The following is a 24996-nucleotide window of genomic DNA, read 5'->3' as shown; positions in this document are numbered from 1 at the left end:
AATAAAAATAAATAAATATTTTTAATGTAAAATTAGCGAATAATTTATCTCTTTTATATGTTTATAATAGAATATGTTAATTATCAATTAGTTTAGCATATACAAAATGTTGAATCGAATTGTTACCTATTACAATATATCACATAATCACATTAAATTTTTTTGCATATGAAATCAAGAATAAATAAACTTAGGGGAATGTGTGTGTGTGTGTGTGTGTGTGTTTGTGTGTGTGAGAGAGAGAGAGAGAGAGAGAGATGTAATACAAGTGAAATCTTTTCATGCTTCTAATATGCGTTTTTATTATGCATGAATGTATTTTAGTTACAAGACTTTTTCATACCCTTGTGTTACGTACAAAGAAAAAATTAATTGTTTTATTCGTAATAATTAATTATGCTCCTATACATTTATTCCTTTTTTATATATATATATATTTTGTTAACCTTATATAAAAGTATGACTTAAAATGTTATATGTTTGTACAATATTTGAAATAATTAATCCTAATTCAATCTGCATATTTTCATGATATATCTGATATAACATTGCTTTATTATTTTTATTGATAATTAATTTATTTATTATTTTAAGAATAAAAATTAACTTAGAAATAAGATAAAACCAATTAAAATTACTGCTTGCAATTAACGTTGCTCTATCGGTCAGTGTGATGCACAACCTTTTTAATTATCAAATATCGCATATGCGTTTGATTTTCGTATATAAAATTGTTCGAGAGTTTTGGTAGAGGATAAAACAAGCCTCGATCAATAAATCGTGATTACTATTTTTTTTTGGGGGAGTCTTTATGACGGGTTGTGCTTCACTATTATAAATCTACATCCCTGACTTGTATCATATACAAAAATCGCTTTAATTAGTTAATTATATTTAAATTTTAATGGGTTTCCTTGTAACAAGAACGCACGATTGGAATATGATGACACTTTCATTTTGTTCATTAAATTCAAATTTTCAGTACTGTCGTGTAAATAAAATTCGATTTATTTGTCATCGAACACTATGAACTAATTAACAATACATTATTATGTTTAACAATTGATTGCAAATATGTTAAAACATTTCCACGCAATAATTTACGCATTGCAACGCGACCATCTTTTTTTTATGTTCTTTTTTCTGTGACACGTTATCGAGTTTCATATCAACGTCAGCAAATAAATAACAATTATTTATTTCTACAGTGAATTCCATCGAAAGTATCAAAGCTTAAAGAATCGTGGCGAGTATCTTGAACAAACTTTCCGTTCCATGTTTTTATCGCTATACGTTGATGATATTTATAAAGCAATAATAATTAATAAGAGCTACCTATGTGTGGTAAAAAATACAATTCTTTGTTTTCCCGTTTCGCATTGTTTTTACAACAACGTATTATATAAAAGTTCTATAAAACACGTAGAAAGAAAATTTGCCCCGTTCCCTTTCCCCCTCCCCCTATGGGAGAAAAATTTCTATGGTTCTCTTTCCGAACTGGAAATATGCCTGGTCAATTGTTGACGAATCGCAGCATCGTTTTGATCCTTGACAGGTATTTCTGTTGTTTTGTTGCTAGTCGTAGATTTATCGTTTGCCTCGTAATTAGGTAAAATATCTTTGACCATTGTACGACAGAGTTTACTAACGCATGGCCATGGGAAAATCCTGAAATGAAATTAGATTTGATCGTTTCGTTGTTGAAATGTCTAAATTGAACGTGTAAGTAGTAAACGTTGTAATACCATTTGAAAGGTACGACGAAATGAAAGAAATTTGGTATCATCACCAATTTACGATTGCATCGCAACGACATTACGGTTATTTCTGCTACATCGTTTGGACTGAGCTTTGGTAAAGATCTGTAATAATATTCGCTGTTATTATTATACATTTAAATTGATTGATTTAAAGAAGTTTTTGGAAAATGATGAACACGATTCTTACCCGGAGTATCTGTTGCCGAACATGGCGGTACTGCGTAGGAAATACGGACATATGACAGTTGTATTAATGTTATCGTATCCTTCGTACTAAAAAACAAAACGAACATAATGACATTTCATTTGAAAATATTAATAGAAGGTTTTTTGTATTAATTGATAAAACATTCATCGTACGGTCTAAGAAATAATGGAATAAAATCAAACAAAAAGAGAACAAACCTCCAATTCTATTCTCAATCCTTCATCGAATCCAAGAACAGCGTGTTTAGAGGTACAGTAGTCAACCAATTTAGGAATCCCAGCGAAACCAGCCATACTTGCTATACTAACAATATGACCTTTGTTACTTTCCATCATAGCCGGAAGGAAAGCTTTCACTGTCTGCAAAAAAGGAATTTCTATTATCGTTCGAATGTAGGACTATTATTAGGAATGTAAATCATCTACAAAATCTCTAGTATTTATATTTTATTATAAAATCCCATTTTGATGGATCAAGTTCGAGGGTATAAATTTCAACCATACCATATTATTGGAGAGTTGAATACAGTGTTGGGAATACTACGAGCTGATTAAATCGTGATTGGAAAGGGACATTAGAAAGTGGTGGTTCGTTCCAGTTATCTTTATCGGAATAACCATGACCCATTGAAATATCAAGGGCCCACCAAAACAATCATATTTTCTTTTTTTTTCATTTTATTTTAATATTTTCAATTTATATTTAATTAGGAAATTTATTAGAAGATCTCCTAACTTGACAAGACCATTCGATATTCGTGGTCTCGCTCTATTTTTTCCGCTCAAGTGCCTCTAATAACGATAATCTAAAGTTTTTACTCGATATTTTATTCAACGATATTATTTATTCAACTGTGCATATATTAATTTTACTTTTATTTCCTTGCCCGAGAAGAATAAGACGACGATTGATTTTGTCTTTTTTAGTCGGTTACGGATTCTCAAAGAAATTCGATGGTAGCGAGTTTCCAAAAATTTTGAGGCAACTTTATATTTATAGGATAACATAAATTAGTAGGAACTTGTAAGTAAATTTAATGCTTATGTATATATATATTCTTTTTTGTTATTTTGCATACGAATTTTTGGCTTAGTACCGTTAAGAAAGAAAAAAAAGGTCGTTGATTTCTTGTTATTATAGAAAATAGCTGATTTTTCTGTTCATCGATGCTAATTAACTCGATTAAAACCGGTTATTATTTTCAAAATAAATGACGCTGATTGTGTAAACGAAATTTATTGTAGGCAGGTTTCTCGCATTTGTATTTTTTTATTGTCTGTTATGATTTTATATAATAAATTATACTCACCATCAGGGATAAACTTCGCATTGTCGATGTTTTCGAATTTAACGTGATTTTAATTTAAATTTTTTATTTCGGGTATAATAAATGTTAATTAATTTCATTTTATTTATATCAAGCAAAATTAACATTATGAAAATTGATATTTACTTTCTGGTTTTTGTATATAGCATATCTATTTCATAAATTTTCAACGGTAAAAAATTGTGAAAGAGATCTTAAGGATGAAAAGAATTGTAAAGGTTCTCGAACTAATCATCATAATAATTAAGGAGCTATTATTCCAATGAATTCATAAACAAGCTTCGAGATGTTTTTAAAAAACAACCTTAGTGTCACTTAATATATGTTGAATATTTAAATTATTTTCTTCGGAGAATTTTTTTACTTTCAATAGAAGATTTGTTTTATGCCGAATTATTATAGAAACAGGTATCTATTAGTTTCTGAAACACAATTTATTAACTATAGATGAAACAGAATCATCAATTACATTTAACGAATATACTCGTCATCGGTATTAAAAAAAAAAAAAAAAAAATTAATTGGTTGGTTAATTTGAAATTATTTGAATTAATTTTGAAGCATCCTGTAGTGAAGTATAAGAAATGAAGTATCACCGTAGACAGAAGTATTACCATTTTAACGCAGAATAAGAAAATAAATTTAACACGATTTATATTTCTTATAGAAATGATTCTGCAAGTTAGTCATTTTGTGAAAAATCCAAATGATGGTTCCCCCCCCCCCCCATCGCATCATCCCCATTTAAACGTAATTGCACAAATATAATCCGAGTAGTGGGTTAAATTACAAAAGAAATGACGCGTTCTTTTTGCTCGTTTTAGAGTTGAATTTTAGAGCTGAAATTATACAGTCCAATTACATTAGACGAGTATGGGTTGTTAGAAGAGTTGAAGTGTGTTGTAATTTGAAAAGACAAGAGAATATGGCAACGCGCTACGCGAGCTAGTGTCTGTACTCATCCGACCGGTTTTCTGTATCTGACCAACGGCAATGAATCCAACCAACACAACTAACTAGGTAAAGGAAACTCGAACATCTTGGTTTATTCTCTCACCGATATTTCTTTACACAAGGCTTCTTGAGAGAATGTGACGAATGTATTCAACGACACATACAAAAACTCTCATTCGAATACTTCAATATTGAAAAAGATTCGAACTGTTTAATGATATTACGATTACCACTCATTTTCTTTGCTCGCTTCTTTTTCCTTTTTTTATTCTATTATAATCGATACTGATTATGTGTCATCTAATACAACGTTTCTCAACTTATGACTCGTGTTTCAATGTTTAATGGATAGGTAAATGGTGTATAGCGGTGCTATTTTAAAAGTAATAATTGATTGGTGAGAGACACTTGTGACGATTGTCCTTGTGAATTATATCCCGGTAACGGAGAACTATAGTTGTTCTTTTTAAATAATGCATAGTGACCTAATTCTATCCTAACTGGTTGTTTAAAATTTAATTAGATCGCACTCGTAAAATGATTCCAGCAAAACGTGGTTTAATAGTAGATATGACGTTGAATTATCGAGTATCGGTGTATCTAAAATGTAAGACAAATGAGTTCTTAGTTCGTAATTCTGGAGTATAGTCGGAAATAAAAAATATCGAAAGATATGTAGAAAAAGAATATCCGTGGATAAAAGTTTTATTTTTCAAAAAAGATTAACCAGTTATGGATGATCTGGCTTCTCTCGAGATTGCCAGATTTTAGATCTTACCTGTTTCTCTTATAGGAATTATTTCAAGGACGCGCAGGTGCGTGTTTACAACGCATGGAACTAAATATAAAAGATCTTAAATATCGATTTTTGACTACAACAAAAAGTTGATATTCGAAAACAGGTTGGAAAACATCCGCTAAGAATTGGGCCTTCATTTTTTATTTTTATTTGATGAAATGTAACGTCAAGGTTCACTTCAAAAATGGAATGAAAGTTGGAACGAGTAATTGAAGAAGTTGCAAAGGTTGGATTAGGTTAAAAACGCTATGATGTAACGCATGATATAACAAATGTCACATGGAGTAACGTAATTGTCGATTTGTAATGGGGATAAATCTGACGTCATGGTCGAATCCCCCCCCCCTTCTTCAGCTGTGCGATTATTTTCTGACAATGCTTTTTTATGAAGGTTTATCAACGTCATTTTTTTAACTTACAAAAAAAGAAATGTTATAAAAATTACGAAATTTATGTTATTAATTGCCTATCGCAATCAAAAATGATTAAATGCATTTTGAAAAATATAAAAGGTAGTATAAAAGGTAAATAGCTTACCCAAAAATGACTCAAGATATTGACGTCTATCGTACGTTTTAGAAGATTATCCGGTGTTTCGCAGAATTTCATACCGTTCACTACACCTGCATTATTGATCAAGATTGATACCTGCAAATTAAACATAAACAACAATTGAAATAACAACGACAAATAATGGATTAAGAATAAGAAAGAGGATTTTTACGTAACCAACGGATATGGATTCTATGATATAATTATTTTGAATAACGATAATCATACGAGTCGTGATAGTATGTAACTGCGATTTATTACTATGATTTTTACGGTGGAAAATTTCAAGGAGCTTCGATCACATATTTCGTTGCGAAAGATTACACGATTCCTCGTTACGCATAAAAAAAGTTTCTCGAAGTTTGTTAAATAATGAACTTTTGTTCGTATCAAAATTTCTTAAACAAATGTTAATACAACGCGAATTTCTCCGGATTACTCAATGTAATTCAAGAAGAACTGGTTTCCTGAATCACTCTGAATAAACAGACTATGTAAGCCATTGCGAATCCTTAACCGATCGAATATATAAAAGTGAAAGTAGGTACAGGAAAGGTCGATGACAACGGAAAGATTTTGATCGCGCTGCAAGATCATGAATTTCTACGATCAAATTATTCGAATGCTTTTATCAAAACAATTAGAATTTTCTATATTCCAGCGTAGAAAAAAATACCAATGAAAATTAGATAGGAAAAAATATACTTGTTATTAGCGATGGCATATTTGAATAATGAATAAGGATAATTGTCTCTAAGACTCACGTTGAAACAGGTCAGATCAAACGAAATAACGCTATATGATTGTATATATTACAGCGATGTGGCGTAACTTAGGCTTTCATAATGTTTTCCCAGGATAAAATGGAATTTATACTACATATCTTTTTCTAGGCGAGTAGGTAAGTAAATACTTGAGACGGTAAGACGAGAACATAGTATTCATTCGTAGTTAAAGCTATAAAACTCGGAAAGAGAGTGGGCACGCGATCTCTCTAAACAAAAGTTCGAGATCAAATCGATAACTACTTTCGAAATACGAATTTCTTTGATTTCTTTTTTTTTTACGATATTTTGAATATCCTCTTACCTTGCCAACCTTTTCTCTTAGCAGTGCTGCTTTCTTATAAATATCCTCGCGATTGCAAAGATCGCAAACGTAACCGTAACAGGTACCACCCGCAGCTTGGACTAATTTCACTGTTTCTTCGATACCTGAAAAGTAATCGAAAATGTAATATTTACATTATTTATTTTAGCATTATCCTTTTGTTTAATAATTCAAATTCATTACGATTCGCACGATTTTAATTAGAATTGATTAAATATATAATCGCTCATCCATGACCAATTAAAAGTTGTATTGTCCTAAATAAACTACCGTAACTAACTAATTCGTATTTCTGTTTGGTTTCAAAAAGAAGTAGGAAAAAGGAAAAGAAAAATTAAATAACATCCACGCACATTCGTTTGACAAATTTAATTAGTTATCTTTACCTTTTGTTATCCGATATGTCTTTGTGAGAGGTGAAAACTCTATTAGGGAGAAATTAGAAAGTAACAACACTGGATATAACAGAAATAAGACACATTTATGCGCTCATGCTTAACACGACGAAAGTTTGAAAAAATATAAACTTATACGTTACTTTATTACACATATGATTTATTTAATTTAATATGAAGAGAAAAAGAAAGGAAATGCTTGAAAAATAAAACAATTTTTTCATAAGAGAAGTTATATTATCACAGAAAAACAAATGAAATGAAACTTCAGGTTAGTAGGATAAAACCTGTACGAAAATTTTCACTTCTTTAAGAATCTAGTTTCCTTCTGAAGTATAGGATGATCTTATACAAGTAAAAGTTTCCTCGTTGAAACGAGAAACTGTTCGTTCGTGGTAGAATCGTGTATGTATATGTTACTATCGTATTCTCAAACACTTATAATGCCCCAACGTCGTCGTCACAAACGCAGCAGACAGTAGGACACTGACCTACCTCGCGTTGACCTAATCAATTACTTATTTTTCTTTTTGCAATTAGTACGTTCGTGCATGCGTGCGTGTAAACAATATGTATTATTTTAGCACTACCCAACCCCGACAAATTCATTCAATTTCTAATTTATTTGACATTTTTATCTCGAGTGTTTATTTTATTTTGCAAATTTACAATTTTAATAATTATAAAAATGAGCGAACTAATATACGGTATTTAATTGATTGTTCATATAAATTGTAAATTGTCTGGAAAGTTCATGCTGATTTAGAGACAAAAATGTAGTTTTAGAAAAATATATAATTACAATTCTTAGTATTTCAAAATAAAGAAACCATAAAGGAACTCTATTCAACGATCAAGGATTCGGAAAAAGAAATCGGATAAAGAACTAAGGATAGGAATAATTTTTGCTCCTATTTTATATATCAATTCCAACACATATATTAAATAAAACGTATACATTTATGAAAAATCAATGGTATACAAATGAAATCGCAATATTTAGATTTCAATTTTAAAATAACGATGTTTTTAATAAAGTATAAGTTACAAATGTCCCCGAGAACTTTGCGAAAGAAATTTGTGTCTGAAGAATTTGCGTGTGAAGAAATTTTTCTCTTTTATTTCTTTAACTAATTTTAAAACTATACTATCAGAGATGACACAGTTAAATACTTGAAAAATGCGTAGTTTCTATTTTTAAGTATTATAATTTTAATTCTTACGTACTACTTGGATTAAATTTTGTTTTATAGTATACTTATATACTTTATATATGTTCATTTGTGAAATAAACGATTAAAGTTTTGAAACGACTACGTTGACCTATTAAAATACGAAAGAAAGTAAAATTACACAGTTCAAGGAAATAATATATAAATTTACAAACGAGGAATAATTAATTTTGCTTGAATTTGGACCGTCGGATAATTTAGACCGGTTTTTCCACTTTCTAGGCGGGTTCTGAAAATGGGCTACAAATAATAAGCAATAACGTGCCACTCGAGTTATACGGTTAATTTCACGAATCGCAACTTACATAAACTAATAAAAAAATAAACGAAACGCAACTTGCTTAAAATGAAACAATTGCAAATACTTAATTAATACAAATAACAGATTCAGAAGAGTTATTATCGGATGGTACAACCTCCTTCTTTTTCTTCATCGCTATGACAAAACAATCCTCCATTTCGCAATACTCGCAAAGATATTCGTCTGTTAAAGATGATTTTGGAGGTAACTTAAATTTTTTTTTGCACAACGCGCAAATAACATCACAGGTACTAGGTACAGATGTTCTGGGTACAGATGTTCTGGGTACAGATGTTCTAGGTACAGAGGTACTAGATACAGAGTTGTCTTTGGCGTTTGAACTTCCAACCTGAAATGTGTATTGCACAAGAGTCTCCAGTTCCTCCTCTTCGACCAACGAATTTAAGATAGGTCCTGGTAATTCGGGACTTTGGATCCCCATTTCAGGCTCCCGACCAAACATTCTTACAAATGGGCTTTTCTTGGTCACTTTATCAATGGATTTATTTTGTAAAAATTGCATTAAAGGTAAAAACTCGTTCCATTTATTAGTTTTTTTCGCCACTATCCGCGAAAATAAATCTTTTTGGATATTCGCACTGATATCTTCCATAGTTTGTTCGTCTTGAGTATACTTCGCTTTACTATATACTACATTAAGTTCCGGCCAAAGAGATTTTAAACGTTTAATTACATTATTAGAAAACTCCTTTTCGAGGCTCGATTCTATGATGCAGGGTGCACCAAACGTAGCAAAAATACTAAATAAATTATAAGCTGTTTCTTCCTCAAGATTAGACGTTAAAGCACGTAATACTATAAATTTCGTTGAGAGGTCTTGATAAATGAAAATAAATTTATAGCTTCCATGTGGATAAATGTGTAAGTCAATCAAATGGAATCGACATCGCTTATTAAAACAATCAAACATCGGCGGCAACGTAATGATATTTTCCCTCGAATCGATCTGCCGCTTCTTGCAACAGTCGCAACATTCTAAAAACCAAATTATTTGTTCTTTCTTAATATTTATGTATTTCTTTTTTAATTCCGTAAACATTTTATTTAAACTCCTTTTGCCATAACCAATACTGCGATGCGTGCGGTATAATATTTTGCACAATTCTTCATTCGATACATAATAAATGATACCTGTTCTCCTATCAGGATATATTAATTTTTCGACGCTTCCTCTTCGAATTACTTTATAATGTTTCAGAAACCAATAATCAAATACTTCTCTTTTTTTAGACATTTTAATAGATTTCATTTTCTTAATAAGTCTTTTATACTTCAGCGAGGTCATGTACGCGCGATGAGACGCGAACGGTAATTTTTGTAACTTTTCATTAAATCGTCTCTGTATTAATTCTATCGCGAATTTCATGACTCGAATACTGTTCACCTCGATCCGTCCGCAATCGATGTAAGAAAACGACTAAATGAAAAGAATAAAAATATGATAAAAGCGAATCGATGAACATTCGTTCTTTGTCTTCCTCCTTTTTCCTTTTCAAAGAAGGAAATTATCCCTTGGAAGGCTCATAAAAGACGAAGAAACACACATTCTTTTTTATCTCCGGATACACGAAAATCTAGATAGATATCGAAATCAAATAAAAGAACATTTTTCTTATACTTGGGATTCAATTTCAATTGTTTATTAGTGCAATGGTATTACGTAATTCAGTCCACGTGTCTTCTTTTCCTTCTTTATTATTTATTTAAGAAACAAATATCGCATATCGATGAAACTAACAATGATCAAATTTTATACAAAGAAGCGCACATCCATTTCCGAAACTTTTTCTCGAGATTAAGATAAGCCATAAAACGAAGAAATGCGTATATACGATATATCTTTATTACATAATATGTTATTTAATTATTTCGTAAAGAACAATTGGTAAAATATTTTATGTCGTTTTCAAACAACAAATTTTCAAACAACAGTGTAATTTGTACAACAAAAATTCCGGTTTCATACTTTTTACGCTTGGTAATTGTTAGTCTTAAAAAATAAAATAAGTTGAACAATTTAAGAATACGTTTCTGCGTGTGTATAAGAGTTTGAAAGGGCATTCTATTTACGAACAAATATGAATTATTTCTAATCTACACTGGGAATAAGTACGCGTAAAGCAGATAAATATTTAAAGATAAGAAATAGGTAAGTGGCGTTTGCATTGCTAGAGTGCAACGAAAGATCGAAGTAGGTGAATAAAAAAATATGCAATGGACTGACCTTCTTGGTTGATATCCCAGACAACTACGATGACCCCAAGATTAGCTAATCTTAATGCCAGTAATCTTCCGAGACCTCCGCCTCCGCCTGTTACAAGTGCAACCTCGCCCGAAATGTCCTTCATTTGATACTTGACTGGAATAAATGTTCTAACGACTCTTTCGACGATAATCTTCACGCAGAACACGAGAAAACTGATCGTATTGTAAATCAAATGAAAGAAACTCATATTTTCGGTTTCTTTTTCCATTATTTTTTTTCCAGTTACAGAGTAATAATATTTTTCTTTTTCTTCTTATAACGCTTTTTTCTTTTATTCGATCACTTTGCATATATTATCGTGTGAGATAGATATAACGTTAAATACTAACAAAAAAAACAAAGGAATCAAATAAATGATAAATTAAACAAAACAAAAAATAAAACAAAAAAATAAAGTCGTCTAATTGTTTTTTTCTTTTTTTTCTTATATTTGAAGGATCCTTTTTAATTTCTTAGCTCGTTGTGCATGCAAAAAACGCGCGACAGACCTCGGAACGTAATCGAAACCTCTTTAAACACGTATTTATACTTAATCAGATACGTCGATGAATAAAACGATCAGTTTATTAAACGCATCTACCAATTTGATGTATCGTCGCACTTGCTTTTTATCTTCTTTTTTTTCTTCTCTCTCACGACGCAGCTTCTTATTTTCTCGTAGATTTATGATCTGCACACAAAAAAATACGGAACGTTATTATCGATTTTTATTTAATAATAAGAAAACAAAATTATGGACAAAAAATCGAAATAATTTAATTCATGTCACTAATATTATAATTATCGTCATTCGTAATTTATTGAAATTATTCCAGAAAGAATTTTCTGACGAAGTTTTCATTTGTTATTATCAATTTCATTATAATGTTATTTTATATGTAATGGTAATTTATTGAAATCGTTAAGACGTTTCGCTCGATATTTCATTCAAAAAAGTTGACGTTTTTGACACATTGACGTGTTAAAGATACACATGTTTTTAGAAGATAATGTTTAGAAGATATAAAAAAATGAATGGAATAAAATGTTAAACGAGAAGATTTGCGCGTGAGTTGGTAAAGTTTGCAAAAAATTTATCTTTTTTTCATTTTCACAAGAATACAATAAATCATTCATAAGTAAAAATGTTTGTAAGGAAAAACAAATTCTATGAGCTGTACATTTGCATTTTGTTTTCTTTTTATTTTTTGTTTAAAAAAGATCAACGGTAAGAATTTCTTATGTAAAAAGCGTTGCATTTATTATAATCAATTTGCAATAATATAAACGTAGCAATCGCGAAATAGATTTGTTTCTCGTGGATACGCTAATTCGTCACTTTCTAATATAACCATCACTTTCAATTTTCAATAGATGCTACTGTTGAATACTTTTCTTTTCGATCACGATGATTTATCGTTTTGTCGTAATCAAAATTATTTATTTTTTAATATGGTTATATATATTCTATAGTTTATAAGCAAAATTATTTATTGTTCTGTCAAATTTATCAAAGATATCTAATTTATCTGATTTTAACTGTTTCAAGTTATTTTATCAAACGTATAAAGAACTTTGGACAATGTAGACTTTATCGTTTAATTTTGCTCATAAAATAATTGAAATATTTTCCATTGCTACGTCATAACCCGATGATTTATAATCAAATTACACGTGTTTTTAGATAAGAATTATTATATAAGATAACGCAAGATAATAATAAAATAATATTTATTTAAAAACTTATATCATTTTCATCTAATCGCGTACGATCATCTTAAAAACGTCATTTTCTTTTGGTATTTGTTTTTTCTTAGTCGGTATCAATAAATACTTATTACTAAATATCGTGTTTGAATATTAATACTTTTTATTAGGATAATATTCTTTTGTTTTAATAAACATTTAGGATATAAGAAAAATATTATATAAAAGTTTTTGAAGATAAATCGAGAGCAGTCAGTTTGTAAAGAACATTGGAATACCGGTTGGTTTTCCATAGAAACGATTGACTTTCACTGTACTTTATTCCAACCAGCTAGCTACTCGAGTATTAATAACATTTCTGATAAAAACTTAACATTGAAAAATAACAATCTGCGATAGTAATAAAAAAAAATCGAGCTATCACTTGTTCAAACATATTGGCTAGTATATATAAAATGAATTTTTAAAAAATATAATCGAACGATATTGCATACGCGAACTTTCGAATTTAAATAATATTTTTACAATCAATTTATAATATAATCGACGAGTTATAAATTGTTATATTTGTGAAATCAAATTACGAACGATATATTTTTTAAAATTCGAATTTGAAATGTTCGATGATAAAACAAAAGAACGTAAGCGCGAAGATCTTGAGAAACACAAATAGAAAATTATTTTGGTCACGTATCAGATACATACATATATACGTAGAATATTTTTCGTAACCCCACTCTTTCACTCTCGATCTCTCTAAATTTTCTTTACTTCTAAACTCCTATTCGATTTTCTTATTCCTTTTTTTATATCGCCGCTTCTCGTATCCCCCCACATCCACGCTAAACACACGCATGTACCTATACTCTCATTTCTTCATACCATACAACAACAGAGGACAACACATTTCTCATATCTCTACCTACCAGAAAAACATCTTTACTTATTCTAGAAATATTAACGTATATATTTAATAATGATCGTTCTCTAACATTCATATTGTAACGTTTTTTGCCTTTATATTTATCCACACTTTTACTTATGAATTTTCTCCAATCCCACATATATATATGTAAAAGAAACAGAAGACATTCATAAAATCAATGCATAAGTATTTTCTTGCGCTAATTTTGTGAATTATGTTAAGCCTTGTAATAGAAAAAAAAAAAAAAAACAAAGTAAAAAAAATAATGTTTCAATGATTAAGATCATTTAGATAATAATACATACGTAAAAAGATTAATTATCCTTCCGTACTTTCTCGGAAAATAAAAGGAAAATAAAAAGGAGATATACGAAAGCTATTAGGCATTAGTATAAACGCGATAAATAATTATTCTTCGTAAGAAACAGGAACTCGTGTTCTCCGCACTACGACGGTCGACGATATACTGAAGACAACACTGAACAACTGTGTGGACTATACTATACGAAAGGTTTTCGCCTTCACCCCACGACGATATCGGATCTATGCAAAATACATTTCCGAGATACGTTCGAACATTAATTCGAGATGCAATTAAGCGAATTTATAAATATATACTTCTGATTAAATATTAATCATTTGTTTGTTCAAGATTAATAAAATAGAAACGACAATCATACGAACTTGAAAATGACGACGCGACGCGTATAATCAAATTTGTTAACACCTATAATTACTTATTATCGAATGATCTTACAATCAATTCTGAAATTCTATTCGATTACAATTTGTTCATTATTAAGTTTCATTGAAAATTGAGAGAATATGAATTTAATATAAAATAATTTCTAATGCGTATAATTTTTTGTTATCTGATAAATATAATCGTATATATAGTGATTCATTCACCCTCCATATGTGAAGCCTTAGAAAGACAAAGCATCGTCATGGTAGGAAACGATCGAAGTTATTCCAAGTGTGCCTATTTATAAACTTATCTTAATAAGAATACAAACACTTGAATCAGATATTTTTGTATGGAAATATGTATATATCTATGTAAGAAGTTTCACCGTTTATTCTTTAAGAGTAGTAGTAATAGTAGTATACTTTTGCTTTTATGTTGCATTTTAGCTACGACCGCAGGTTTTTCTTTGTGCAATCCAACTCATCGTGAAATGTCTCGTCTATTATGTGATAGAAATAGAAATTTGCAATTTTATTTGGACTTTTATAAAAATCATATTTTTTAAATACAAGTATATGTGGGACAAGTGGTATGGCTTTTTTACGGACCGATATATAGCATCGAAATATAATATAATAAGAATTGTATTTTCTATTATTGTGTTCGTTTATTCGTTTAACTAATTGTTTATCTATTTCTGAGCAGAATATATATCCAACAATCAAATCTTTATTCGCATTATAAATCTGAGTACATTTTTTCATGATATATATATATATATACATATATACTTATATAATTAATAAGTTATATACATATATGTATATATATATATATATAACTTATTAATTATATGTATCATGTATATATATATACATATATTGCATACGTTTGGTTTTTCTCTCTTAAACTTTTTTTACTTATAACAAAATAATAGATCTTTTAATTAAATGAAATCACAATGTGTATAGAACATTATATAACGCTTGCACCAATATTTAATTATATATGTAAACGTATATTAATATTGTATAGATAAAATAATCGTAGCACATCGCAAAATGTACAAAGAAAATTAATTAGACTAACAATAAAATAAATCTTAAACATATTACAGCTACCCGCTTTAAATATTTATAAAGGTAAGAAGCGTTTCATCGTTTCCATTTGTATCTAAAGAAAAATCTGAATTATTTGTTATAAGTTATTGTAAAGATCTAAAAAGCATCATAATTTAAATTGAATTATTTCTATAGGTGTTTGTTCGCTTCAAAGAACATCACTTTTAGTCGCAATCGTTTGAAATTAGGAACAACATTAAAAATTGTTTATACCTATATGAATTCTAAAAAAATATGTAACACAATATTTCTACGACGAACTAAACGTTAAAATAAATAATTCGTTATCTCTATGTGTTCAGTTTAGAGATTTTAAATAAGCGACATCAAATAAATCTAATTCGTTGGCTAAATAATTAGCCTTATTTCGTAAGACTTTAGCTTTGGATGAGGATTCTTCTAAAATTCGAATGGTATTGGCGATAGTTTTGAGCTCGGCATCCATCTCGGTTGTTGTTTCATCCACTAATTGACATAGACGTGCAAATGTACCAGAAAGTTCCCTAAAGTCAACGACAATTTATATATTTTTTGTTCTTGTTCTTGAAATATCATCTGCATTACAAATATCACGAACTTACTGTTGTACTTGATGACTACAATTAGCAGATGTGAGATCGACGATCAATCTTAATTTCTTTGTAGCATGTGCAACGTATTGTCGTTTAAATTCAGTTTCTTTTGCTTTATTAGTCCATGTTAATCGTTCATAAAGATACAAAGCACCATAAATTGCACCAGTCACAGCGATAAGTCTCCATCCAATTGTTTTCAACATCTAAAATAACAAACAAATGATAATTTATGTTATATATTATTGCTCGATATTACTTCAATTGTTGCTTACAAATCCAGCAATTATGAGACCACCCATTGTGCCTTGTGATGTTATCGAAGCTATAGCTACTCGTGTAGCTAATGACCAATCGTCTGTATTTGTCGAAAAGTTTGGTGTATTTGATATAAATTTAATAGAATCAATGCTATCTGTTGGCGACGTTATAGAAGGTGGAATCTACAAATATTTTATTAGTTATCATAACGCTTTAAAGTAATCAAATAAATCTGTCTTTTAATGCATACCTCTTGTGGATAATTAGAGATAGCTAGTTTTTGACTATTTTTTCCGGCAAATCTATTGATAATAGATGTTAAACCCCATGAAAATCTGAATTCTAAATCCTCGTGGAAATCAGCGCATAGATTATCGCAATTCAATCTATAAAGGATTTCGAATGGTGCTCGTCTGGGTAAAATATTTAAAGAAACTTGTTTCTTATTATCTGCTAATAAACCTGCCATTCTTTCGGTCATTTCACGCTGCGAATTTTCCATATTTAATGCTAAAGCTGTACTCAAGCGTGCTCTTAAATTGGAACCTTTACAAATTAATGAATATTTCATTTAATATTTTATATTTACTAAATTGTTTATATCGTTTAATTTAGATATATATAAAAGGTGTAGTAGCTTTTTATTACCTAAACCATGTTCCACGTGTGTATGCAATTCACGTTTATATACGTTCAATACCAGTGGTTCTGAATGAAATGGAACACTAAATTCATCAACGAGCACAGCTAATCTACGAATTTCTTCATTCAAAGCCTTGGATACTTTCTGTTCAACGTCTTCTACCATATGATGAATTTTATCTTTCATTTCTTGCGTCAATAATATTAATTGTTGTTCGGTGAAATTTAATTTATCGTGAACTTCCTTCTTAATATTTAATTGTTCACTTTTCATCTTTTGTGTTTTTTCCAAAATTTCATCTAAAGTTTGTCGAATTTCCCTAATAAAATTCGACATTATTTTATGACATTATTAACAAATTTTAATAAAAACATAACTTTAATAAATTGCTTACGTTGCTATGTGTTTACCGCGTTGGGAATGTTGTTCGAATTTAGTTTTAACAGCGGATTTCGATATACATTCTTCAAATTTTCTTTCAAAATCTTGGAATTCAAAATACCGATTTTGAAAACCTTCTGCTAATGCACCATCTGTAAAAAGAAAATATAATAAAATATATATAACGCTAATAAATCTACGGTCTATCTATAATTATATTTTTTTAATTTAATTTACTATGAGCAGGTTGACCACGTTGTTCTTGCATACGAGCTTGAAGTGTTTCTTTAGCAGAAATAAAAAATACACGTTCTTCAGCATCTTTGGGAGTATAAACTTTTAACTCTTTCGATAAAAAGTCCACAGCGCGTTCTTGATGTTGAGCTCTCACCTACGCAAATGACATGTGCATGTTAACAATTGGAAAATTAAATCTTACAAACATTTGTAACTTTTTCAAATAGAAATAAAAGGATAACAAAATTATTTACAATTGTGAGTGTTCGTTCTTATGCTACGTGCTTTTGTGTACAGCAAATAATGATATAAATGATCAACCATGATAAAAACTATTAAATACTGTAAGGAATCATTAAGAACATAAACATATAACATCGTTTTGTTTAAAACAAATTCATACGATAAGCCAACTTACCTCTTTTTGTTCTTTGACCAGCTATGGGATAAATTGTGAGTATTACTTGAACCAAAATCTGGCTATATGATATGTTCAGATTGTAAATTAATATACTAACTACTTCACTACTACTAAATTATTAAATTAAATATAAATAATATATTAATACCATTAGCAATAAATACATAAGTAGATACCTGATCGAAGAATTCTGGTTCGGAGGCAGATGCGTCCCATCGATTGTTTAAAATAAATATATTTGGTTTTGATAACTTAGTCGATACTTTGTGGAAAAAATTTTTCTCCTTAAAAAAGTAATCATTGGTTATTAATATGTATTAAAAGAAAATATAAAAAATAATTTTTTTATTACTTACGGTAACCATTAAAGTGGATTCAGCATTTGCAACCAAAACAAACACATCTGCATCCAAACAATGTTTATCGATCCATTCATCTAAATTAGGTGTAACATCAACTCCAGGACTATCAACGAAGACTACATCATCTCTCAATAGAAGACATTTTTCTTTCGGCCAAAATATTCTAACTAAATGACTTTCGCATAATTTTTCTTTACAGAGAGCGTGACCCAATTGTCCAACCGATTGTACCGGTTGTTTTTCTGTAGACCCTTCGGTAATAAGATAAGCTTCTCCATTTTCAGCTCCTTCAACTTGTAAAAAGCAATTTGTTGTGTGTCCTATTCCACTGGGTAGAATCTTATCTCGTAACATTGCATTTATGACTGTACTTTTTCCATTACTCGTTCTACAATTTATACTTATTTAGTATTATTTCTAATCGATATGGTTTAATCAAATTAAATATAAGTACCTTCCAAAAAATGCAACTTTCATGTGATCTCTTTTAAGGACATCTCGTATCGCACGAACTTTATCGATATAACTTTGGATTCGAGAAACTTCTTCTGCGTTAACGATCTTTCGATCATTTTGCAATGCTACAAAAATAACAATATATCGTAATCAATATTATATAAGACATTATAGTATATGTTTTGTACGAATATAAATTACTAACATTCCATAAATCCAACCGTTTCTTGGACATAGTCATCTACTTCAATAAATATGTCGTTTATTTTCTTCTTAGCTTTAACGAAAATCTGTAGAGGAGAATGATCAGTTCTAATATCAGTAGATCGAAGTTGAGTTTCTCCCCCAATCATAGATATTGTACGATTGATATAAGCAGCCATTTATGTCTTATGCTTTATACAATACGGCAAATTAATTAAAAAATATTGTGCAATTTTATCGGGAAGAGATTGTAGACACACAGTGCACTTCATGCAGGAACAACTGAAATCATAAAAGAAGCAATGAGTCAACATTTTCTACTATAATATCTATAAGTAAGGAAAATATTAGATGTAGCAATTAAAATTCGGTGCTTTGATATTAAATTATTTATAACTCTCGTATTAATGTAAATAATTGTTAACAAAGTACCGAATTAATTGCTACACCTAATACATTAATGATGTGAAAACTACAAATATTGTTGAAATGTAATTTCAATATAAAAGTGAATGCTAAGAGTTTTATAATGTGTTTATTCTTTTCTAACATCGACATGTAATTGTTAGCAATTGTAAGGTTCTACTACGAGGAAACACTGTATATACATATGTACAATTTTTGCTTTAAATATAAAGAACTATAATTTAAGTACAATGATTCTACAAAAGCTTAGGCATATAACTGAACATATTTTCTAAACAGAATGAAATATAGAAAAAAATAATATATGAATTAATTAATGATTTAACAAAATTTATATCTATTGACGATGGAATTTGCATATACATATATATACACGTATACATATTAAAGATGTATTAAGAAACTTGAATTTTATGGAGCGATATATGCAACACAGATGATGAAATACAATATCATAGATATAATATAAAAACCTTTTTATCTTTGGTCATTGAAGTATCCCTCGTAGTAATAATCGTTTGTTATAATGAATTCTTCAAATACACTAAAACACTATAAATATTTTTTTATTTTAGAACATATTAAGTTGCCCAAAAAGTTCGTGTTAAATTTTACATCAAATATATATTTATAAATCGATAGGAATTTTTCTAGAAATATACACACATATTTCATCGAAAAATAAGATATTAGAATTGTTAAATAAATATAATTATTTTTATATTAACTTGTGTGTGATAAATAACAATAGTTATTAATAATCAAAGTGTGCGCAATTGATGCAAAAAATGCGTTGTTATTTCGTTAGAAAAGAGAAACCTAACCCAATTTAAAACATCTAAGTGTATATTAATAGGAAATAAAATAAACTTACCGATAGATGTTAACAAACGTTATTTAAATTCGTACGATACATATATATATATAATTAGAAAATGAATGAAATATGATTTTAAATGTAATTTATAAATTTCGTAACTATTATAAAAATGTCCTTTATCAATGCATAAAGTGTAGGAGTTCTCGTATCTAAATCTAAAATTTGGATGCACCGAATCAACCAATCAGTGAGTTCGTAAACAGAAAGTGTATGTTTATTGGTGTTTGTTAATGCATTTTAGAAGTCACGTTTTGTTACCACAGTGCAATTGACGTAAAGTTAAGTACGCACATTTTAAAGTATTTTACAAGGGGACATATTAATATTCATTATAAGTGCATGCGTGTATTAGGATCGAGGTATGCGTGCTTCTGCGTGAGCTAAACATCCAATGCAATTGGTGTTTCTGAGAAGATTTAACCAATCAGTAAGAAACATCAGATTATAAATGGCTACCATATAGTGATAAACGCATAAGTGATCTTACAGTGTTACGAGGACGGTCTGACGACGATTAAAATAAATTCTATATAAATGTGACAATTTTGTAGTTATGTGCGGAATGCAAGCTTCATATTCTTGCTGCATTCTCGTCTGGACTATTTATTGTTTTTCGTTAGGTAAAATCTAATTATTATTATTATTTTTTATTTATTTAAATGTCATGCAATTATTTCAAAAATAACAATGGATTTCAACTTGTCATCGAATTTGAGTTATTGTAGTTGTTAATGTTTATTTTTTTTTATATTTTCTTACTACATTTATCTTTACATTAATATTGTAGTATTGTAATATTTTCTATGATTTCTTTTATGCAACGAAAATATTTGATTAATTATTTTGTTATGTTTGACTTTACAGTTCATTCTTCGATGCATGTCGTCTTATCGCACAATGGTCCCGTTATGTTAGATGGTACGATTACAATCAAAGCAGATTTGTACAATTCAGATGGATCCCGACCATCTGGTCCATTCAGATATAAGTGGACCGATGATGCTCTTATACCTCATAGAAGTGTTGTTAGTATTTTAATTTGTATATATAATGAATAACTTGTATTTATTACAAATTATAAAAACAATTTTGTAGACAGGGGATACATGGAATACTACCACGTATTGGAACTTGAGTTACCCCAGAGAGAAATATTCTATAGGAACGTATAAAGTCGAAGTAACAGTTGAAATACTTTTTATTGTCTTTTGGAAGAATGAAACCAGTAATCGTATAAGTTTTGACGTTACATGTAAGTATTATAACATTGATAGATAAATTTATATTTATATTAATTTATATTAACTTTTATTATATCTTATAGCACTTCTCAATGGCAACTTAACGATATCGCAAGCAAATAAGACAGTGAGCGAAGAGTTTGTTTCATCCTCATTGGAAACACAATTCAGTGTAGATATACGTAAAGGAGATTATAATTTTATAAAAGAAAATGCAACGTCTGTATCGACTTACTGGTTTATCGATTGTCAAAATTACGGACAAACTAACGATCTAACTTTTGTCTATAATTTTACAAATGTTGATGTGTCTCATGGTATCGCAGCTTTAGTTATTGCATCGTATGAACCTATCCAAACCACCACAACTACAGTCGCAACTACTGTACCGTCTTTAAATACGACTTCAAATACTTCTTTAATAAATGCCAATGCGAGTATTGCTCTATCGACAACTACAATATCGCCTACAACTGTATCACGTATAAATACAACCCAAGCAACATCTATGACAAATGCACCTGCGATTAATTCAACTATGCCAAATCATAGCAATATTTCATTTCCATACGTTTGCCTAAATACGTCTATCATACCTCCGGACCCTAATAAAACATATGGTTATTTTACGAAACAAATTTTTGTTAGAGGCAAGTATACTAAGTAATATTTTAAAAGTAACAATTATAAGTTGAATTAATTTTTATTTTAATTACTTTATAGCACCGATAACAAATATCACAATCAAGGGTACTGATTGGATTCAACCCTGGGACATGTTGTCTCTTAATGTGACTTGTAATGGTTCAGGACCATTTTATAAATGCTTAGAATTTCATCAAGGAAAATATAACGTAACCGGTAATGAGACATGCGAATATGCTGATCACCTGCAATCGTGTAATTTTTCTATCGTTCGTTATTTCTTTGAACCTACCGAATATACAATTTTGGTTATATTGAACAATGATGTCAGTAAACAAATTTATCCTAAAACTATAACTGTTTACAAAGGTATGCATATCTTTTCTTTTTTTTTTTTTAAATGCATTATTAATTTTTTTTCTTCATTTAAGATTAAAATAATGATGTATTTATTATTTGCATTATTTTTCAGTAACACCAAAGCCACAACTCTCGGTAATAGTCGTTCCTGTTTCTTGTACTCTTGTTGCTGTTGTTCTAATAGTTTTTGGTGTGGCGTATTACATCCAAAGTAGAGCGAGATTCACTGTTGAAGTAGCGGATTTTGATTTTGGCCAGAATAACCCAGAGATGGAATATAAAACGTTTACAGAACGATTGCGGGATTCATTTAACAATGCTGTAAGACCAGAAAGCAAACATTTAAGTGTACGAGCGCCTTATTATGGCAGCATGAACTACCAATAGATATAAATTGCATCATTTAATGCAACTACTATTAACAATAAAAGTATATTATATAAACAATTTCGTAAATTGATTATCTTATGAAATATTTGAGATTATTTTATTACAAAATGAAAATATACACGTATATGAAAATAATCTTTAATGATAATCGTTTATACAAATATTTCATAAAATAATCATTTTATAATAACTTTATTATAGTAATTTTCTAATGAAAGAGTAATATTTTATTTAGCAATGCATGTAAATATGTAAATTTGTAATCTTAATTGTAAGAAAAAAAGCACAAAAAAAAGAAAGAAAAAGGCAGGTCTTATAATATACACAAATTTAGTTTGATTAATTTTTCCTTTTAGGGATATAAACCGCTTAAAAATTCGAATACTTTACAAACATAACATTTGTAAAAGAGACATGTCGTCGATACAAACTTTACAAGTTTGTAAGGAGTACTTTTAAAGTTGAAAGCAAGTGTACTTCTACAATGATCCAAGAAGTCCAAGAAACGATGAGGTTTGTTAAATCTTATGCAGCAGTATTTGTAGATACTAAGCTGTTTCGCATTAAAATTACTACATCATTATTCGCTGTAACCATTGTGATCATTCCGGAGTGGATATGAAAAAAGAGAAAAGCCAAAGACATGACATCAAGATTCGGCACGAATAATTATGTGCATCTAATATGGAAACACATTGGACATATTTTATGAAGATCAGTGTATACGTGATCACCGTTATGTGATGGATTAAGAAAGTATGCGCCATTCCACATAATTTTTCCAACTACATAAAATTAGAAATAAGTCTATGTCCAGGCAATATACTTGTATATTATAATTTAATATTAAGCTTTGTATTAGTCTCATTTGTGCACAAAAATTTCTCTATTTTTCTTTTTTCTTTTTTTTTTTTTAAATTCACAGGATACTAAGAAAGTAGTGGAATCTTTATCAATTTTAGATATGTTTTTATTATTTTATCTATCTGTTGTTTTCATGACAATCCGTAAAGACAATCTGTCTGATAAAAAGTAAATCGTAGCATGAGTAATTTGTGGGAAAGACTATTAATTCTTTCATCGTATATAGCGATCTATTAAATTATATTTAGAAAATTACATTTACGCGATAGCTGAAAATCTAAATTGCTTTTATGTAAATTAGCACTATATATATATATATAATTTAAATGGTATAAAAATGTGAGATTTACATAAATATTCATTTTCTTATACTATTTTAATAATTTCTTTTAAAAATCATATATATATATATATATTTTACGCTGTATTTAAGATTACAAATTATAAAGCAGATTTCTTGAAATGTAGAAATATGTAAAAGTTTGAATATTTACAAATTGATTTAGACTAAGTAAAGTGAAGCTAATCATTGTTAAATTAAATTTCTGTTAATTTATACAGGGTTTCCTATATGCGATGGTACACCCTGTATGTTCTATTAATTTATAATGTATATATATATATATATCTCTATCACTTAGTTTTAGAAAACTTCAAATACAGAGCAATAGTTAAAATCAAATGTAAACTTTTTGATTTCTCATAGAATAGGACAAAAAGTAAATCGAAACGATGACAATGAAGAATAGAGATATATATATATTCTACTACTATTTATTCTACTATTTTACAATAATTGTAAAAAAATTTGATTGATATTTAATTGTGATAAATAAATACAACTAACTTGCATACGTTGTATTTTCTTATCCGAATAAAGTTTACAAATCTGCTATAATTGAAAATTTCTTGCAATTTATTACATTTGATTTTACTTTGACACTGCTTAGATCTCACACACAATCAAACAATTGATATTTTATTATCGGAATAAATAGCAGTTTTGTAGGCATAATTTATTAATCAATTATTTAAATATTCAGTGTTAAATTTCTTTGAATGTGGTGTGTGTGTGTGTGTGTGTATTAAAAATGAAAGCACTCTTCGATTGATTGTATCTATAAAACAATTTTGAAAACAATGACAACGATATTTTCTCCGAAAAAAGAACAAATTTATTCTTAAGATAAACGTTGTTATCTTGTTTATGGAATTTTGGTATATATTGCGAAGATCGAATGCAAAATATTACCTATATATATTTGTTGATCCTTTGATACACGATGGTTCACATGCAAGCGCACTTTA

General features: G+C 29.0%; 3 protein-coding genes across 7 annotated transcripts; 1 reads left to right on the top strand and 2 right to left on the bottom strand.

The window, feature by feature from the left end:
- Window positions 1–898: 898 nt before the first annotated feature.
- Window positions 899–11595, bottom strand: LOC122515237 (short-chain dehydrogenase/reductase family 16C member 6-like). The gene is made up of 7 exons (XM_043632508.1): window positions 10884–11595; window positions 6690–6814; window positions 5586–5696; window positions 2166–2327; window positions 1948–2033; window positions 1746–1862; window positions 899–1668 (listed from the first exon to the last, which is right to left on the bottom strand). The coding sequence occupies exons 1-7, from the start codon at window positions 11131–11133 to the stop codon at window positions 1479–1481; spliced, it is 1041 nt and encodes a 346-aa protein (XP_043488443.1). The 5' UTR covers window positions 11134–11595; the 3' UTR covers window positions 899–1478.
- A 3709-nt stretch (window positions 11596–15304) lies between these two features.
- Window positions 15305–20277, bottom strand: LOC122515235 (transmembrane GTPase Marf). Of its 4 annotated transcripts, none has more exons than XM_043632505.1 (14): window positions 20183–20277; window positions 19782–19860; window positions 18884–18968; window positions 18677–18803; window positions 18217–18610; window positions 18037–18144; window positions 17858–17878; window positions 17440–17593; window positions 17216–17354; window positions 16827–17140; window positions 16429–16724; window positions 16193–16360; window positions 15927–16123; window positions 15305–15848 (listed from the first exon to the last, which is right to left on the bottom strand). In XM_043632505.1, the coding sequence occupies exons 2-14, from the start codon at window positions 19797–19799 to the stop codon at window positions 15644–15646; spliced, it is 2226 nt and encodes a 741-aa protein (XP_043488440.1). In that variant the 5' UTR covers window positions 19800–19860; window positions 20183–20277; the 3' UTR covers window positions 15305–15643. The 4 variants fall into 4 exon arrangements, with proteins under 4 accessions (XP_043488440.1, XP_043488437.1, XP_043488438.1 ...); XM_043632502.1 differs by having other exon boundaries at window positions 18884–19164; window positions 20183–20192; XM_043632503.1 differs by lacking the exon at window positions 19782–19860 and having other exon boundaries at window positions 18884–19164; window positions 20183–20271.
- Window positions 20278–20722: 445 nt separating this feature from the next.
- Window positions 20723–23619, top strand: LOC122515236. 2 transcript variants are annotated; one of them, XM_043632507.1, is made up of 7 exons: window positions 20723–20808; window positions 21053–21213; window positions 21284–21440; window positions 21513–22079; window positions 22153–22443; window positions 22547–22755; window positions 23181–23619. In XM_043632507.1, exons 1-7 carry the CDS (start codon window positions 20742–20744, stop codon window positions 23220–23222), a joined length of 1494 nt encoding a protein of 497 aa, XP_043488442.1. In that variant the 5' UTR covers window positions 20723–20741; the 3' UTR covers window positions 23223–23619. The 2 variants fall into 2 exon arrangements, with proteins under 2 accessions (XP_043488442.1, XP_043488441.1); XM_043632506.1 differs by having other exon boundaries at window positions 22547–22782.
- The last annotated feature ends 1377 nt before the right edge of the window (window positions 23620–24996 follow it).

Source organism: Polistes fuscatus, unplaced genomic scaffold (assembly GCF_010416935.1).
Source record: "Polistes fuscatus isolate 324 unplaced genomic scaffold, CU_Pfus_HIC Scaffold17, whole genome shotgun sequence".
NCBI lineage: Eukaryota > Metazoa > Arthropoda > Insecta > Hymenoptera > Vespidae > Polistes > Polistes fuscatus.
This window is presented reverse-complemented; position numbering and strand designations above follow the sequence as displayed.

Excerpts from the sequence above, each read along its gene's own strand:
- LOC122515237 (XM_043632508.1), bottom strand. The coding sequence starts at position 11,133 with ATGGAAAAAGAAACCGAAAATATGAGTTTCTTTCATTTGATTTACAAT. Across the intron at positions 5,697-6,689 it reads TAAGAGAAAAGGTTGGCAAG|GTATCAATCTTGATCAATAA; the intron begins GTAAGAGGATAT and ends TTTAATTTGCAG. Across the intron at positions 2,034-2,165 it reads GATTGAGAATAGAATTGGAG|TACGAAGGATACGATAACAT; the intron begins GTTTGTTCTCTT and ends TTTGTTTTTTAG.
- LOC122515235 (XM_043632503.1), bottom strand. The coding sequence starts at position 19,061 with ATGGCTGCTTATATCAATCGTACAATATCTATGATTGGGGGAGAAACT. Across the intron at positions 18,611-18,676 it reads AAAGTTGCATTTTTTGGAAG|AACGAGTAATGGAAAAAGTA; the intron begins GTACTTATATTT and ends TATAAATTGTAG. Across the intron at positions 16,361-16,428 it reads TCTCTAATTATCCACAAGAG|ATTCCACCTTCTATAACGTC; the intron begins GTATGCATTAAA and ends AAATATTTGTAG.
- LOC122515236 (XM_043632506.1), top strand. The coding sequence starts at position 20,742 with ATGTGCGGAATGCAAGCTTCATATTCTTGCTGCATTCTCGTCTGGACT. Across the intron at positions 20,809-21,052 it reads TATTTATTGTTTTTCGTTAG|TTCATTCTTCGATGCATGTC; the intron begins GTAAAATCTAAT and ends TTGACTTTACAG. Across the intron at positions 22,783-23,180 it reads CAGAAAGCAAACATTTAAGT|GGATATAAACCGCTTAAAAA; the intron begins GTACGAGCGCCT and ends TTTTCCTTTTAG.